General features: G+C 36.0%; 1 protein-coding gene across 1 annotated transcript; it reads left to right on the top strand.

The window, feature by feature from the left end:
• Nucleotides 1–3,760: 3,760 nt before the first annotated feature.
• Nucleotides 3,761–9,914, top strand: LOC112027346 (probable mitochondrial-processing peptidase subunit beta, mitochondrial). The gene is made up of 9 exons (XM_024060027.2): nucleotides 3,761–4,548; nucleotides 5,365–5,529; nucleotides 5,699–5,836; nucleotides 5,936–6,087; nucleotides 6,214–6,322; nucleotides 6,917–7,015; nucleotides 8,669–8,734; nucleotides 9,196–9,303; nucleotides 9,430–9,914. The coding sequence occupies exons 1-9, from the start codon at nucleotides 3,880–3,882 to the stop codon at nucleotides 9,514–9,516; spliced, it is 1,593 nt and encodes a 530-aa protein (XP_023915795.1). The 5' UTR covers nucleotides 3,761–3,879; the 3' UTR covers nucleotides 9,517–9,914.
• The last annotated feature ends 9,786 nt before the right edge of the window (nucleotides 9,915–19,700 follow it).

Consider the following 19,700-nt stretch of genomic DNA (forward strand, 5'->3'; position numbering starts at 1 on the left):
TGTTGTGGTAAGTGAACTTCTTACAATACCTTGATTCATTTATACATATGTCTTTCATGTATATTCTTTAACCGTTTTGCCACTTTATGTAGGTTACTCAGCAGGTCTATGTAGCCGAAGAGTGGTTGAAGCGCCCATCACAAGCTTGAGGCTAAGTCCCACTCTCGACGTAAGGTCGAGAAAGCACTTGGGCCGAAAAGGAGGACAAGGCATAACTAGCCAAGAAGCTGAAGGAGTCCGAGCACAAGCGTTCTAGTGCCGTGGTGGGGCTGAAAACTGCTGAGGCTCAGGTCGAAGACCAGCTGAAGCTACTGTTTACAACAGAGATTAACTTGGCCACCTAGAAACAGCTGGTCTTGAACCTCAGGGCCGAGCTGCAGAGGGTCGGGGATGTAATAAAGGAGCAGCCCGGGTGGCCAAGGAAAATACTGAAGTCGCAGTGACTGCAGCCTATGAGCGTAGGATGGAGGAGACAGAAAAAAGGCTGGCCAAGGAGGTGGCTGAAGTGTGCAGGGACTACTGCACTATGTCTTGAACAAAGGCGCTCAATAGTGCAGGGGTCCCTACTGACTCCGACCTGAGAAAGGCTGAGAATGTATACTTCCTCGAGCACATTCAAGGAGTTCCAACCGATCTCCCTCCGACCTCTGCTCTCCATCTTTCACTTCATGAGCAAGCCCTGATGCCCAAGCCCTTACTGTGGGTACTAAGGTTCCCTTGGTGGAGGTTGGAAAGGGTAAGGAGGTTCTACCCTCGGCCAGAGGTACCCCTTCTGAAGACAACATTCCCTCAGGGACATGGTCTCCCAAGCTCGGGTAGTCGAGTCCAAGACTAATGCTAGTGATGCCAAGCCCAAGGCCGCTGATTCCAAGAAGGGACCTCTTCCTGCACAGAAGTAGCTTTTTGTTTTATTTTGTTGTGTGTATATATATATATATATATATATTTTTTTTTTGTGATAGTGACCAATGGATGGAGTTTTATTGTGGCTTCCACCACCATATGTAATGATACTANAAAATCCAACCACGAGTAAATAGACATTTTGCTAGTTTTTTTTTTTTTTTTTTTTTAAATAATAAATATTTAACTTCTATATTTTTTCATGGTTTAGAAGTATTGTCTAATATTGAACGCTATTGAGTTGCAAGCGTATAGTTAACCAAACTTACAAAGTAATTTACAATTCTTAAATTAATAAAGCAAAACTCTCAATGTAAGGGCACGGTTTGCAGCCCAAGTCCAATATGTATGGAATTGTGGGTTAATGAGTCCAGCACAATGAATTTATAGAGAGTGGGTTCAAGAACTAGGATCTTGAGAATCTAACAACAGCTAGGAAATGTTTGAAAGACGACCATGCAAGAAAAAAGCACGTAAAATGGTGTCAACATATTGCAAACAATATTTGCATAAATCAATGAAACTAGTTACAAGTGTAATTCTCCTCCCCCCACCCCTCTAAAGGGGTTTCTTTATTATATAGTCCCTCTTAGGCAATCCTTATCCTACACTTATCAATAATTTGGGTTGCTACTTGAGTACTTGTCCTATCAGACATCTCCTCTGGCCCCTCTGTGAGTTATGGTGACTAAGGAAACACTATTCATGGGTCTTCTCTACATAAATGCGGCCAGAAAAGCAGCTGTAATGCATTTAATGCAGTGGCAGCAACTTTTCCTTAGATATTTTCGAGTCCCCTTCGTTCTTGTGTGTATCTGAGGCATACTTCCATCACTAAAGCTTTTATGGAGGTCATTCTTACAGCGGGAATTCAGGCTTGAGGCGTATCAACCATAGCCGAGGAAGAGTTGCTCATCAGACCACCTTCTATTCATTTCTTACTTGTGAGACTTCAAACTAGAATTTCTCAACTCTATTTGTCTCTCCTCTGACATGTTAGCACCTTCGGATAAGGCCTAAGGCCCAATATATGAATTTTTGGGCCCTTATCCCTACAATAGCCTGCAAAACTCCAGTTTTTCCCTCTCATCCGAGGAGAAAAATGGGGTTTTGATCTTAAAGAGATAAGTCCATTAATTTCTCCGGCTTACATGTGCAAAAGCACCATTTTTCGCGCTTCATAATTGCTTGACGCTTCGGGGTCCGCAAATTGTCATTTATGGCTCTAGGCAGCGCCTTGTTCCCTTAAATCCAACAGTGGGGCGCAGATCCAACGGCTGAGTTTTTCTTTTGGAATTTTGAGCGGGATAATTCCCACTTACTTTTCTCCCTATATATAAAGCCTCAAGGGGACTTATTTCCTTCTTTACTTCATGAATTTTCAAAAACTCCAGAGAACCCCAGCATTCTAACTCACAAAACATTCTAACTTCCTAAGCTTTCACAACTTTCTCTCTCTTTAAGAAAATTCTAAAGGGTCCTGTCCAAATGATCAAGGTCAGCACACTTACTTTCATAAGTTTCCACCTCCCTAGACTCCCTTTCCCTCCTCGGCCAGTCTCTTCGACCCTTTTAGTTGTTGTTTCTTCGTTTACATATTTTAGTCGCTTTTTTTGGAGTTGTCCAAATGGATAGATTTGAGAGTTTGGTAGACTCCCCTGCCAAAATAGAGGCTTTTAAATAGAGATTCCATATTCCCTAAGATGTCGGTCTGTGGTATTGTTCTCCAGAACAAATCGCTACACATAGAGAGGTAGGGGAGGTCATCATCCCCATAATAACCTTCTTAAAAGGAGGGATAACCCGGAACTACCTCATTAATCATAGGCTATGTCCCCATTAGTGTGCGCCCAATATGTTTAGGGTCTTAGGCTGCGTCAATGCTCTCAACGAGTATTTCAGATTGGGTCTTACTTGGCACGACGTGGTCTATATGTACGAGTGCCACTCCCAAGCTGACGGTAGGTTTTACCTTAAGTCTAGGTTCTCATTGTTAGGCTCATTTCGTGCCTCCCCAAATCTAACAAAGGGACGAAAGATGACTTTCTCATCGCTTGGGGGCATGGCATGACGGTCTCCACTACTTGACCCGAGAGAGAGAGCTAGGTGGGGTACCTTAGAGTTAGGTCCCTTAGTAAAAGACTTAGATTGTTAACCCTGCCCATGTCATTTATTTTACTTCTTTCTGATAACGTCCTTCAACTATCTGATCGTGTTTGATTTTCCAGTTATTTTTGCAAATAGGAGGCAAGTCACTCCTCGACTCAATCTTACTAGTGTTGCGGCCCTCAATTATTTGCTCCAGTCAGAGATCTTTGTCAATGAGGACTGACAGTTGTGGGTTGTCCATCTGATCCTCGATTTTGACCCAATTTTGAAGATCTTCCAAGAGGTTGGCCACGCCATCCGAGCTGGTGATCCTCGGATAAATCGCATCTATATGTCAAAGCCAAATTTCTTGGCTCCACATGACCTCCCCCCCGTCATATTACCAACCCATTAAGTCCTTCCTTCGCTCATAGTTCCACTTCAACAAGTTCCTCTCAAAGCAGCAGCTACTTTGGAAGAAGGAGTAGCCTCCTCATGGTTGTCATTGGATGAGGAGATAGACTAGTTTTGCTTTGAGGGGAAGGAGTACTAGAAAGACCTGTGGAGCTCTCAGATTCCAAAACTGAGTTTGACAAGCTCTCTTCTGCTCATCCTTCAAAACTAGCCGTTACCTGAATTGACTCGAGCCCCGAGGGAGAGGAAGGGATGGAACAGCATTTTTTTTTTTTTTCAAAGTCAATAGTTAGCAACTAGTTCACAAGCCATCGACTAAGGGAAAAAAGCCTCATAAACCCAAAACGACGTCGTACTTTTCATAATCTGGCACCCCATCCCTCTTGAAAATCTCAAATCTTTCTTCCCAATTCTTCACAAGACTCTTCTCCACTCAAACCCTAGAGAGAGAGAGAGAGTCTCAGTGAGTCAGTCATGGCGATGAAGCACCTCTTGTCTCTATCTCGCCGGTCCCACCGGGCGGTAACATCAGCTCTATCCCAGACCGTCCGATCATCCTCAACCTCACCCACGATCGCCACACCTTCATCAGCTCCAGCCGCCTCCCCTCCTCCGCCAACTGCCATGATCTACGACCGCCTAGCCGAAGCCGTCAAAGCCAAGATCAAGCAGCTCGACAACCCGGATCCCCGGTTCCTCAAATACGGGTCGCCCCACCCGGAGCTAGCGGACCACACTCGGATCCTCTCGGCTCCGGAGACCCGCGTAACCACCTTGCCTAACGGTCTCCGCGTCGCCACCGAATCGAACCTGGCTGCGAAGACCGCCACCGTCGGGGTATGGATCGACGCCGGGTCGAGATTCGAGACCGATGAGACCAACGGCACGGCGCATTTCTTGGAGCATATGATATTTAAAGGGACGGAGAAGCGGACCGCGAGGCAGTTGGAAGAGGAGATCGAGAATATGGGAGGTCATCTCAATGCCTACACTTCCAGAGAGCAGACTACATACTATGCGAGAGTCATGGACAAGGACGTGCCTCGGGCGCTGGATATCTTGGCCGATATCTTGCAGAATTCTAAGTTTGATGATAACCGCATCAACCGCGAGCGCGACGTGATTCTCAGGGAAATGGAGGAGGTAAAAGTTCTAATGCCAATGTCTTGGATATGGGTTTTATAGCAAAAATATCATAACCTAAGTTTTGTTCAATTAAAGGTAAGTGGGTTTTTGCTTATAAATTGTACATGCACACATTCATATGATTTTGAGTCAAAGTATGGTACATTCAATGCTAAAACTTAGATACAGTTATTTAGGTGTAGTATATTAGGTTTCCTAATTATATTCAAACATATAAAGATGGATAAAAACTTTTATTTGCAAATAACTTGTACATACAAGCACACATGATTTTGAGTTATATAGGTTCCTCAATTAAATTCAAAAATCGAAAAAGATAATACCGTTTAATTATCCTTGGTAATGATAATACTGCTTGTGTTTCATTGGTCAGTGCAGTCACGTGTTTACATTTAACTGGGGAATCTAATGTACAGCACGTAACAAATTGTTTGTTTGTTCTTTTTTTTTTTTTCTTTTTTTTTCGCAATTACATTGCACTTTTTGATATTATTCATGAGTTCCACTTTACTATTCAGCTAACTTTTAGTTTTTTTTTTTTTTTTTTTACCGTACTTTCAGCAAAAAAGTTTCAGTTTTAGCTAAATAAGTTGTTCCCAACTGGACATCGAATTTTTCATATACTATTTAACTGATATTTGGAAGATTAATATCCAATACCTTACTGCAATTTAATTAGTTTGCTAAATGCTAACACAAATTCTGTACATTTATGGTGTTTGATTACTTGTTAAGATCATAGTGAATTGGCTGGTGCTTTTTTTCTATATTGCTTCTTATGATTAAAGGTTTTATGTCATGTAACTGTTGCAGGTTGAGGGGCAAACTGAGGAAGTTATTTTCGATCATTTGCATGCAACTGCGTTTCAGTACACTCCTTTGGGTAGAACTATTCTTGGACCTGCTCAAAATATTAAGACAATCACTAAAGATCATCTCCAGAGCTATATACAAACACACTATACAGCTCCCAGAATGGTATGCAAAAAACTATTGACTTTCTTCATCAGTTTTCTGCTCGTATATAGTGGATCCTTAGGATTGGTGAAGATGTTGTCTTCGGTTTAGTTCTATTGGATTTTGCATTGATTTGCAAGGCATGCTTTGGGAACTTATGCTAATGGGTGTTTTATTTGGGATCTATCAGGTCATTGCTGCTTCTGGAGCTGTGAAGCATGAGGAAATTGTTGAGCAAGTAAAAAAATTGTTCACAAAGTTGTCATCAGATCCCACCACAGCTACTCAGTTAGTTGCAAAAGAACCAACGGATTTTACTGGTTCCGAGGTGGGCGAGATATATCTTAAGTACACTGTAATCTCTTCTTATTCCCAATAACAATTATTTCTTTAATATATTAAACTTTATTAATGTTCTATAAACCAGGTTAGGATAATTGATGATGATATTCCTTTGGCACAATTCGCGGTTGCTTTTAGTGGAGCATCTTGGACGGATCCAGATTCCATTGCTCTGATGGTCATGCAGGCTATGTTGGGCTCATGGAACAAAAGTGCCAGTGGAGGAAAGCACATGGGGTGAGCTCTTTTTGAGAACTAAACACCTTTATGGCACATGGATTTCTAACTTGGGCTACTTGAATTCATCAACAAAATTTTCCTTTTTAAGCACATGCATTGATAATTTTGATAATCTTTAAACAGTTCTGAGCTTGCACAAAGGGTTGGCATTAATGAAATTGCAGAGAGCATGATGTCTTTTAACACCAATTATAAAGACACTGGTCTATTTGGTGTTTATGCTGTTGCTAAGGTGATGTTTGCTACCCTAGCTTTTAACAGAATATAATATGCATTCAGCTGCCTTTTGAATACTTATTATTCTCTTTGATGACAAGATGTGGACAAGAAAGTTTAGTGCCTATTGAGTTATTGTAACTTTTTAAACCTTGTAAAGTTTACTAGCCAGCCAGGACTTCTTCAGGCTTTGTCATTAGATTGTTTTTATATTCAGCTTTTTTTTAATTGATTCCTCTTTTGTCATATTTCTTTTTTGGGTCTTCTGTTATCAGTGGTTTTTCAATTTGTCCCTTGAAATTTTGCTTTTGTTTGTAACAAATATAGTGATTACTGATGTAAGATTCAGTTTGAGGTTGTGATGACTGCTCATCTGGTTGTTTTGTCCCTGGACGTGCCTTTGTGTATGTGTATATGTTAATATTTTAAGTGGTATTTAGAAGAGATTCTGCTATTGTCTGTATTCTGTACCTTTCAATCATCAACTGCAAGTTTGTTGGATAGTCATGTATATATGAGCCTTTCAATTTAAAAAAAAAAAAATGCATTGTCACAGATATCTGATTTTTATTATTATTATTTTTTTTGGTTTGCTATCTTTTTATTTCAGCCTGATTGCGTGGATGATTTAGCATATGCAATAATGTATGAGACAACCAAGTTATGTTATCGAGTTTCTGAAGCTGATGTAACTCGTGCACGTAATCAGGTAGCCACCAATGCTTTCATTTTATGTTGGTATAAGATATATATATATATATATAATCAAAATTGTTTTAGTGAATTTAAATAGTGATTGCTAGCTTTTTTCCATTCTCTGTAGAATGTTTATTCAAACTAATCATTGGTTGCAAGAGGCGCCATTTATTTATGATTGACCATTAAGCGGGACACATTCCTAAGACATGTCAGATTGTTATTCCTAATGACGATTGACCATAATGGCACTCAACCAATTTTCCATTCTTTTTTCAGATGTTAACAAATAGACTATAGTCTCCCATTGATGTCCTGTTACATGTCAGATTGTTACTCTTTTTTATGCATTTTCAGTTGTATCCTTTTGTTTATCATCCTGTTCCATAAAACTGTATGCTTCCCTTTTCAAAAAACATGAGAGAAAGGTCAGTTTAATGTGGTATACCTTTGGTCACTCAGTAATAGCTGTCTATATTATTTTGCCCTAGGGTAATCGTATAATCCAAACCTCTGTATTTTACTATTTGATGTTCGCACTAAAAGCTAGTGGAATACTGCTCAAAAGGGGAGGAAAAAAATAGTAAAAAATTATCTAATGACAAGTATGATAACTTTGATCAAGTGTTGTTTAATCCAGTGGTCAACTAAGAGAGAGACTTTTTCCAGGTTGATAGTGTACATGAAGTAACTAGCAAAGCAAGGCTGGATTTTTGTTGCCTTTTCTTAATCTTTCTACTTTAGACTTTAATATTACACTTGGCCATCTCATGACATGGAACATATGTGCTTTTCATGATCATTATGAAATATTTTAAGTCTATTTGATCATATATATTTTTTATAAATAATGAATTTTATTAAGACCAAAAAAGAGTCATCCAAGATTGGGACAAAACAATCAAGCAAATTACATACTTGGTAATATTAATTTGACCCTATTTGACTTTCAACTTTAGCAGCTTTGATTCCTTTTGGAGTGGAATTATTTACTTGAAGTTTACATGATTTAATGGGTTTTATGTTTGAATTGTAAAGTTGTAAGGAAGACTAAGAATTGCTGGACATATGGGATGGAAGTTCTAGATCTTGCATAATGAAGATATAGTCATATTCATGATTAATTTATGATAAGAATGTACATCACATTAATAGTAAAATGTGAGAGAACTGTATCTGAATTTGTAGTGTTTCTGGTCTTTCTGTTACTGCTGTGTTCTCCATGGCAATGACCTGAAAATTTTATTTGCCTTATGTTTAATAATTACTTTCATTGGGTTGTTAGATGATAATGTTAACAGATACTACCAAGCAAAACAAATAATAATAATAATAATAACAGATATTTCCTAAGAGTTAATTTATATTCCTCCACAATATAGTATTATTGATGCTAACAGTGGTAGGGAGAGTCAAATTCTAGACGTGTGCACATGAATTTTCTCAATCTCATTGTTGTTTTGGACCTTTTTACATCGGATCTAATATGTTCAGGTAGTATTCTTAGATATGGTTTTGCAGATCTCACTTAAATGGGGTTAAGAAAGGTCTTGATTATCATCTGTTAATTTGTTTCTGTATAAAAATTTGTTGAGGTTCATGTTCGTCCTCTATATAAGTTAGTATTCCTATAGCCACTGCTACTTACTGGTATCTTTTGTTGCAGTTAAAATCTTCTCTTCTGCTGCACATAGATGGGACAAGTCCTGTAGCTGAAGATATTGGGCGCCAGGTGTGACTCTTTTCTTATTAAAACAATAAATGAGAGAAGACAGTTATTCGTTTATGTTTTCGTTGTTGTATTCTAAGCCCAAGGACAATAGGTAATATGGAAACACTGCCAAGCAGAAAGAACTTAACTTTTTCATGCAGTCTTTGTGTTGTTTAATTTGATCTGAATCATATCATTTGAGGAACTGATTTGACCTCTTAGTTGGTCAGTTTGATTTCTTCACTGGGTGCTTCCTTAGTTCAACATGCATCTTGTATCTTGCTTGATGTATGTTCTCTTAAACCCCATTTTGGAACATCAATCCCCTATGATTTAGTGGCTATTTAGATAATTTGGAAAGGTGATGCGTGTGACTTTTATATGTTAGTGACCACTGTATATGTCATATATTACTGGAAATCTCTTCTGTGCTATACATATAATTGCTAATTATATCTTTGTTGATATGCCAATGTATGCAGCTACTTACATACGGCCGAAGAATACCATTCGCAGAGTTGTTTGCCAGAATTGATGCTGTTGATGCAAGCACCATCAAACGTGTTGCAAACCGATTTATTTGGGACAAGGTAAGGACTATAACCTACTAACTTACTGGCTAAATCAAACGCAGAATAATTAATGGAACTTTTTGGCCAGTCCAATGTTCAAATTTTGATTTCGAAGTTGTCTTCGTCCATTGTTTGGTTTGGCAGGAAATTGCAATTGCTGCCATGGGGCCCATCCAGAGTTTGCCTGACTACAACTGGTTCAGACGCAGGACCTACTGGAACCGCTACTAGTTTGCTTTTCATTTCTTGTTTATTTACTCATCATTATCCTTTCTGGGGTCTGGTCTTGGATAATTTGTTCCATTTTACAAATCGATGCCCATGGAGAGCAGTCAGGGCCCGGCATTTTGATTGATTTGTTTAGGTCTTGTTTTTGTAACATTTTATATTCTACAGAAATAAGTATGCCGCCATCAATGTTGCGATAGTGAATTAGAAGACACCGTCCCCCCACATGGCTCTAAGCTAAATTCAAAGTGGTTTAACCTGGCATTAATGTGTCAGCTGATATTATTTGATTTTCTTGTGAGTTCCGACAGTTTCTCAAAGCTTTTAGTGGTCTCTTAGAGCATAAAAGCAAATGTATTCTTCTGCCAAATGAATGCGTTATTCTCTTTCTTCCCTTTTTATTATAATATGTTTCAAATGATACAGTTTTATATTTGACTTTAAGTATTAATTTCAAATCTGCCTTTTGGGTTGTATGCATGATGGGTATAGGAGTTGTATTCTTTTTAGGAAACTATTATGATGATTTCAACTTTTCTTTCTAAGGTGAATGTGCTCTTAACATTTGAGTTTGATCGCAAGCAAATAATAGTTAAGACAAATAATTATCAAAAAACAAAAATTAAGACACTACATAAATCTGTATGACGATATCTATATCTGCACCTGTTAGTTCCCAGTAATAACTAATAAACAAAGATAAATCTTGGCCACTGCACAGTGATCTGATGAGAGAGAGAGAGAGAGAGAGAGGTGATCTGAGAGAATTGAAGAGAAGTGAGGATGAGAGAGATGAACTGCAGTTCGAATGGCTTTAAGCCATTTTGGCCCTCAATTCAGTAGCTTGTAAAAATTGAATTGGTAGTTTGTTCATGATTAACCGGGTTGATCAATCAGTTCGGCCTGATTTTAAAACCGCGGTTATATTTCTAGGAAGGCATGTGTGGTTGGCACAACGATTTTTAACCTGCAGGCCTAATTTTATGTACTAGAAGAAGAAGAAGAAAAAAAAGAAGAAAAAAAAGAGAGTTAAATTATATAATTTGGTCCTTCAAATGGGTCTGTTTGATTTTGTTCTTTCATAAATTTTTTAAAAAAAGTTATTTTTGCTCTCTCAATTTTTTTAAAATGTAACAATTTATTCTCTCCCTCTATTTTCCCTTCATATACACTAACGAAATGCTCCTCATATTAAAGGGATCAAAATTGAATTAACCCCATAATTTAAGAAATTAAAAATGAAAGTAAGAAATGGATGGAAAGTAGTTTGAGAGACGGAATTCTTTTCTTTTTAAAGTTTCAATGACAAATTAGAACTCTTTGATTAAGGAACCAACATTGCACAAACCCCATAGGTAAGAGAAAATATATATATATAATTTTCCCAAAATAAATAAAATTCTAGTGGCTAGTAGTTGAATATGTTTCATAAAAATTTAGTCGATAACAGAATAATTAAAATAAAATTTTAAATTTCTAACCGCCGTTACAAGGACAATATTATTTTAGTTGTACATACTAGTCGCATGTCTTTGACTTTGTGCGATGCACGGATACACGGTTTAATCAAAATTTTATCTAAAAAAAACATTTACAAATATTATCAAAATTATCAAAATAATTATTGAGTGGCTTAAAATCCTAAATTAACTTCCCATAAAAATTATTAAAAAAAAGCCCTAAATTAACTATGAAGATATACATTTATTGAGCCACTTAATGCAGGGACAATATATAGCTTGCAAGTTTTATTATATTAAAATATACAATATTGTAAACTGAGTTTCAAAATTAGAATAATATTTTTAAACTTCTCAGGACCTTTTATAGCAGAGTTTCACTTTAAGCACACGACATATCTCACTCAAGTGCATATGCAAATCATGGTACGCCCTTATCGAAAGCCATAGTTTCATCACTGATCACCATGTAAATAACAAAACAAATTTTGGAACTCATCTCCTTATTAGTGAATATGACAAAACTGTTCAATATAGCATCTTCTCTTCGCTCTCTGCTGAAACACTAGTTGACAGTGCTGCTGATGCCTCTGCTATTAAACACATAGAATTCACCGAAAAGATGGAAGCTGTAATGCGAGTTGTTGATTGTTGTAATGGTATCTTTTGTTTATATGAGTCATATGTCAAAACTTTTCTATGGATTCCTGCGACTAGAGAAGTGAAGGCTTTCCCAGAATTCAATATCACCAAGGGGAAAGGACTTCAAAGTCGTACTTCTATGCATGTAGAGAAAAAAAATATATATATATATATATATAATTTTCCCAAAATAAATAAAATTCTAGTGGCTAGTAGTTGAATATGTTTCATAAAAATTTAGTCGATAACAGAATAATTAAAATAAAATTTTAAATTTCTAACCGCCGTTACAAGGACAATATTATTTTAGTTGTACATACTAGTCGCATGTCTTTGACTTTGTGCGATGCACGGATACACGGTTTAATCAAAATTTTATCTAAAAAAAACATTTACAAATATTATCAAAATTATCAAAATAATTATTGAGTGGCTTAAAATCCTAAATTAACTTCCCATAAAAATTATTAAAAAAAAGCCCTAAATTAACTATGAAGATATACATTTATTGAGCCACTTAATGCAGGGACAATATATAGCTTGCAAGTTTTATTATATTAAAATATACAATATTGTAAACTGAGTTTCAAAATTAGAATAATATTTTTAAACTTCTCAGGACCTTTTATAGCAGAGTTTCACTTTAAGCACACGACATATCTCACTCAAGTGCATATGCAAATCATGGTACGCCCTTATCGAAAGCCATAGTTTCATCACTGATCACCATGTAAATAACAAAACAAATTTTGGAACTCATCTCCTTATTAGTGAATATGACAAAACTGTTCAATATAGCATCTTCTCTTCGCTCTCTGCTGAAACACTAGTTGACAGTGCTGCTGATGCCTCTGCTATTAAACACATAGAATTCACCGAAAAGATGGAAGCTGTAATGCGAGTTGTTGATTGTTGTAATGGTATCTTTTGTTTATATGAGTCATATGTCAAAACTTTTCTATGGATTCCTGCGACTAGAGAAGTGAAGGCTTTCCCAGAATTCAATATCACCAAGGGGAAAGGACTTCAAAGTCGTACTTCTATGCATGTAAGCATGTTGGAATTTGGTTTGATCCCAACACTAATGATATCAAGGTGATAAGAAATGTGGGAAGCAAATTTGGTGACAAATTTGAAATATACACCCTAAGTACTGATTCTTGGAGACAACTTCATGATGTTCCTGAAACTTTGAGCATGTGGCATTGCAAATATCCATTGATGGGCCAAAATGGGCATTTGCTCATTTCGCCCAAAACAATTAACAAAATGTCCATGTTCTGAAACTATTTAACTATAAGCCCCTAGTTTAAACTCGATTTTCTAAAAAAAAACTCAATTTTTAGAAAATTGAGTCATAGCTAAAAAACTTTTTAAAAAAAAAAATTACAAGGAACTCGAGTTCTATATAACATATTGCAAGTAACTCGATTTTCATTAAATCGAGTTTTTCATTGAAACTCGATTTTTAGAAAAATCGAGTTTCAAAACAGGAGCATTTTGTTAGATAATTTCAGAATAAGGGCATTTTGCTACTTATTTTGGGCGAAAGGGGCAAATGCCCATTTTGGCCTCCATTGATGAGCACATGCATAAATGGTCCGTGTCATTAGTTGGCAGGTGGGATGCCAAGGATGATGAAAACCGATTTGATTGTTTCATCCAAACAATTGTGATGACTATTTATTATTGGCATGGAACCCATGGTGTCTTGAATGAATGAATTAATTGTTTCCATATTTAATACATGGAAACAATCGAGTTTTGGAGTTTTGACTTATGGGTGATGCATGAATATGGTGTTAAGGAGTCTTGGAGTAAAACTCATAAGGTTGTACCCATTAGCGGTGTTGAGAAGCTTTGGGGGTTTTGGAAGAATTTTAGATTATTGCTGATGACCATGAAAGGGCGGTTGGTATTGTATCATCCTACTTCCCAAAAAGTTAAGGATGTTCAAATTGATAATGGACCTAATTGGTGGATACAGCTAAAAGGCTTTTACCTATACGTGAAGAGTCTTTTTACTTAAAGGGAAGACGGGGTTGCAGATAATTTGGAATGAACAACGCTTAATTTTCCTTTGCTTTTTTGTTTATGGTAGATCAATAGCTCTAGAGAACAGGTTTATATTTTTTCTAATTTCCTTTGGAGCTACATATATGTACTATATGTTTGTGTTGGAATTTGATTATTTTTTTGGATCATGCTAATGAGTGCCCTTAGGACATTAATTAACAATCCATTTTAGAAAAGTTTTGACACCATTTTATGGAAAATGAAAAAAGTTGTCAAAACATTAATTGCTTTTTTTTTTCTTTTTCCATAAAATTTTTCTTTAAATGGATTATTAACCAATACCCTAAGGACATTCGTTAGCATTTCCTTTTTTTTTTTTTTTTTTGTTATTTATTATGTGTTTCAAGATATTTAAGTTCACATGTTTTAGTGATACTAGCCTCACTAAAACAAAATCCACATTAACCAAAGCAAAATCCAGAATAACCATTGATTGCAAAAAAATAGTAGGCTTTCACGATTCCACCCAAATAGTAAAGGTGTATAGACGGAGTTCTTGAAAATGAAAGAAATTAATTCACCAAAACCAAATTAATATCTACCTAAATATAAATACAATAACATTGGTGGTAATGATTCATCTTCTACATTTGACTTTAGAACTATCAATGTAGAAGAGAAATGTACACTTTCAAACCAAAATCAACTAATAAAATGAAAATATAATATAAAAATGACAAAAAAGAACAAGAAGATAACAAGACATATCCCAAACCCTCACAGTCTCATCTTTACTCTTTATATGGGAAACATGCCTCTTTGAAAAGAAAGATTGTGATGAAGTGAGAAAAAAAATTGTGGAGATCAAAGGAACTATAGAGATAGACTTGAGAAAGAGATAAAAAAGAAAGATTAAAAAAAAGCGTAAGACTAGTAAAAACATTACCAAAAAAAAAAAACACAAATTAACCAATTAATAATTTCAGCAATATCAATGGAAACAAATCTTTCTAAAATTGGAGATGGTGATGAAGTGAGCAAAAAGTTGAGGCAATCCAAAAGCTTGTGCAAAAAAACTAAAAGGTACGTGTGGTTTTATTTAAATAGATATGGTGTGTGCTAATTTTTGGGAAAAAGGATGTGTCAAACTTTTAAAATTTATTATAACCGTTTAGGGGAAAAAAAAAAAAAAAAAAAAAAAAAATTTTTGGGAAAAAGGATGTGTCAAACTTTTAAAATTTATTATAACCGTTTAGGGGAAAAAAAAAAAAAAAAAAAAACAAGAGAAAAGTGAAAACATGGAAGGAATTCAAATATCTTAATACTGTATTTTATATATAAAAAAATATTTTAATACCTAGTTTGAAAACCAATAGAAGAGTAGTCTTATTTTGTTGGTAATGTTTTAGAAATGTATTTTTATCGGATTGTCCTTTAGTTTTATCTCTACTTAAATTTAGGATTTAAAAGTATTTTTAAACCATCATAATGTCCATCCCAAACTAAAAAAGTTCCTTAAATAGTAGTATAGATTAGCTAGAGATACTTCAAATCTTATTTTACATAAACTTCTATAAATTGATGTGTCAACATTTAAACACAATAAAAAAATAATTAAAGAATTTATTTTTCATGTTGTTGATGTAGCACCAATATATTTACTAGTCACAGACCCACGTGATGCGAGAAAAAAAATTGATGATTTGTTTTTTTGTTAAGTGAAAAATTAAAATATTATATAGGACTTATATGTGTAAATACCATACCCTTCTTAAAAATGGTGTGATTATTTTCTAACGAATTATAGTTTATACAATGTTTCTAAATTAAGCTATCTATATTTATTATTTGAAATTGTTTTAAATTTTGTAATTTTTTTTTAACGAAATATAATGCATTTTACTTTCAATTATTGTATAAGGTGAGATATATATATATATATATATTATACAAGATAAAATTTCTACTCTAACCTAATCTAAGTGTATATGTGTATGAAGCTCTCTCCTGAAAACTTGAACCTTAGCTCTTGCCTCTTACACCCCACAAACATTTATACTTGTGGAGTGACCACTGCACCAAGGGTGCGCGGTGATAGGATAAGATATTTTGAAATTATGTGATGTATGGTTAGAATTTGTGTGGTTAGAATTTTTTCTAATACTCACATACAATTCATTCTCTATACGTTCTAAATGGTCTAAAGATGAAGTAGATAATACAAGAATTTAATAATATAAGAAAAATGCAATTTTATCAAGAACCTACCAATATTACGCTGAGAATGTGACAAAATTGTCAATGAAGTAGCTCATCTTTCTAAACAAACTTCTAAAGCATCACCAAATTGGACAAAATGGATCAAAATGGAACAAAATGGACTGAAGTAGACCGAAGTGGACCAAATGGACTAAAGTGAACCAAACTAGACTGAAATGATACACTAATGTAGCTCAATAGAAGCATAAAATAATAGATGTCATGCTTAAGCTTTTGTTTCTTACAAATGGTTCATTCTCTATACCTTTTGAATGACCTAAAGATAAAGCAGATATAAGTAAAATCATCACTTATATTAGAAAAAAAAATACAAGACTTTAATAACATAAGAAAAATGTAATTTCATCAAGAACCTACCAAAATTATGTTAAGAAGGTGACACAAATGAAGCAGCTCCTACTTCCAAAGCATCACCATATTGGACCGAATTCACCAAACTGAAAGAAGTAGACTGAAATAGATTGAATGGACAATGGACTGCATTGGACCAAATTGGAACAATTTAATTAGTTGATTTTTTTGTACTTTCCTATTTTTTATTTTATTGAACTATATTTAAAATTTAAAAATCTATTGATTTTTTTTTTTTCAATTGGAAATTTTCAATTGGGAGAGAGAAAAAAAAAACATATTATTATAAGTGTAGGGTCTGATTTGGCAGCCCAGGCCCAAGAGGGATGGGTTATGAGCCCAATGAACCCAAGACAATGAATTTGTAGAGAGTGGGCGAAAGAGCTAGGCTAGGTGTGAGTCAAACAGAGGTTAATTATAGCGTTTGAGGATTCATTGACATAAGATTATATTCATCTTCCTTTACAAATGTCTGTCCGAAGAGGCTTATTATTGAAATATGAGGTGGTTACAATTCTTGGAACTACAATGAAATTTTCTAATTCCTCTCTCCTCCATCTTTTCTCGATCCCCATTATCAGAGATCTCTCTTGCTTATATAGCACCCATTTCTATCATCTCCATCGTCCATTTGTTCTTCATCTAAGCATCCACTTGAGTGCATGTCCCATCAAGTACTCTCTTTGCCCCTCCGTGAGTGGTAGTAGCTGAGATTACACTGTTCAGGGGTCTTCTCCACATTAATGCGGCCAGAAAAGCAGCTGCAGTGCATTTAATGCGGTGATGGCAGCTTTTCCTTAAGATATTTTCTCGTCATAATCATCCCCAGATACGCTCAGAGCTTATCTTTGTTGTTGGGATTGCCCGAGAGTCCATTCGGACCTTCTATTCGCTGGTTGGGTCAAGACTATTTATGTCCGAGGAGTGTAATCTCTTCGGAAAAAATGTGATCTCTTCGGACGTTACTCTTCCTCTACTTCTGGGTTGGCAGCGTTCAGATGAATTCTACCCCGACCCGCTATTACTCTTCGAACGTACAATATTCCTCAGGACAGGGCCCACAGCCCAATACGTATGTCTGGGCTTTCACCCCCCACAATAAGAATTAGGTGCCAGGTCTTATGTCATGTGGTTAGCCTTAATGTTTCTACCTCCTCTTTCTTTTCCTCGAGGGAAAGAAAATTACAAAATTGTATACTATATGAATCTCACATGATTATAATTGAAACCTCTCTCTCTCTCTCTCAGAACAAAACCTCAGTGTCACTTGCAAAGAAACGTGGCTTGGGGAGGGACATGAAAGTTTGTGTATAAATGAATACATTGCATTGCTCTCTACCGATCATTGTCAACTTTTTTCTTCACCAATTATTACACTGTAGTATTGTTTATACAAGTCAAAATTGTAGGAGTGAAAATCATCAAAAGAATAATAAAAAGAATTTTGACATCAAATTAGTAAGAGATTAGTCAATGTAGAGGTTGACAATGTCATGCCCATCTTTAAAGAAAGTATTCAACATCTTGAACTATTTGCAATCCCATCACAACTTCAACCAAAAAGTTATTAATTAAGAGCACTCACAGCAGTGGTGCCATATTGCTATATTGCTATATTTTAGCTCCTCAAACATTAAAATCGTGCTCCAGCGGTGGAGCTAAATCTATTTTTTTTTTAGCTCCATTGCTACAGTGCACATCTATAGATAGATGCGCACTGTTCATGAGAGCTAAAAAAAAATATATTTTATTCTGCCCTAGCGATTAAAATAATACCATGCTCCTTTTCTTTTTCATTCTTTTATCACCGTTGCCTCTCTCTCTCTCTCTCTCATTCACTCTCATCTCATCTTTAAAGCTCATCTCTCTCAAGCTCACTCTCTCAACTCCAGTCTCTCAAGCTCATCGTCAACGTCTCCGACTCATCGTCAACTCCGGTCTCTCAAGCTCATCTCCAACTCATCGTCAATGTCCCCGCCACTGAAGCTTAACATCATCGACCTACCAGTCGTCCCAAGCCGCCGATTAGCCTCAGACCCACGCTGCTGATCAAAGTGCTTGCTCATGGTTGGCTTGCTCATGGATATTGGGTACTTGATTAGGAAACCCATGGAGCTCGCCGACCTACCACTTCTGCCGACCTAGCTCGCCAACGTTGGGCTTGTTTGTGATTGGTGATTTTTTATTTTGTTTGTTATTGGTGATTTTGTTTGGTTTGGGTTGAGGAAAAAGATTGGAGATTTGAGTTTTCTTTTTTCATTTTTTCCCTGCTGTGGACTGTTGGTGGTGGTGGTGGTGGTGGTGGTGGTGGTTGTGGCTATGGCTGATGGTAGAGGTGGTTGTGGTTGGTACTGTGGATGTTTTTTGGTAGTGGGATATATTATTTTATTGTAGTGGTTATATTATTTTATTGTGATGTTTATATTATTTTATTGTGTTGAAAGCTAAAATAGATCTACTGCTGCAGCATGTGTGTAGGTAAAATAGATAAAGTAACTTTTGGTGAAGCTAAATAACTAAATTTTTAGCTCCACTGCTGTGGATGCTCCAAGAATAGCTATTTCTATTATGGAATATATATGGCCTCATTCGCTATAGATAACGATTCATGTATTTGTCATAGATAACGATTCATGTATTTGTCATATGTAACAATTTTCTCACTCTCTCACATACCAAAAATTATTTTGTGTGTACACCCTTTATAGGGTTAGGCCTCTCACAAGCTTGTGTGTCCCATATACATAATTTACATGCTTGCAAGTGACCCAATCCATGAAGGAGGGTGCACGAAGCATGCAACAAGAATCACACCATGTAAAATAGTAATTACATATACACATTAAGTAACACTAGTCTCATCACACACACACACACTTCACACATGTGATGTGACTCTTTTTTAAGTTTTGGTTTTAGTGTCATAATTTTCTATTTAAAATCCTATATACACTTCATCTATTTAATAGTTGACACCATACTTCTTCTGTTGTTTTGGTTTGTCAAATATTCATAGCCTGTACTCTTGACCTAAAAAAAGAATTAAGATTGTTACCTTAAAAGGTATAAAAAGAAAAGAAATAGAAAGAAATCAAAATATCGACCATAAACCTAACCCAAAGTAAATTTAACCGAGCAAATGAAGAAAGAAACAATATAAGCTTTGCGGCAGAATATTGGCTCGGTTCAGTCTGTTGAAATGGCTGAAGCTTTGGCGGCTCGGAGGGCAGTGATGTTTGTTGCAGAGTTGTGTGTGTTTCGAGTGATTATTGAAGGTGATTGTAGTCGAGTTATTGCTGCCTTGAAGGGCTTTGGTCGATGCTGTACTTTGTTTGGTCACATTATTGATGAATCTAAGCGAATTGGAGGAACGTTGAGGAGCTGTTTGTTTCAGCATGTTGGGCGTGAAGGGAATAGGTTAGCTCACTGTTTAGCTAA

Source organism: Quercus suber, unplaced genomic scaffold, assembly GCF_002906115.3.
Source record: "Quercus suber isolate HL8 unplaced genomic scaffold, Cork oak 2.0 scaffold_141, whole genome shotgun sequence".
NCBI classification, from domain to species: Eukaryota; Viridiplantae; Streptophyta; class Magnoliopsida; order Fagales; family Fagaceae; genus Quercus; species Quercus suber.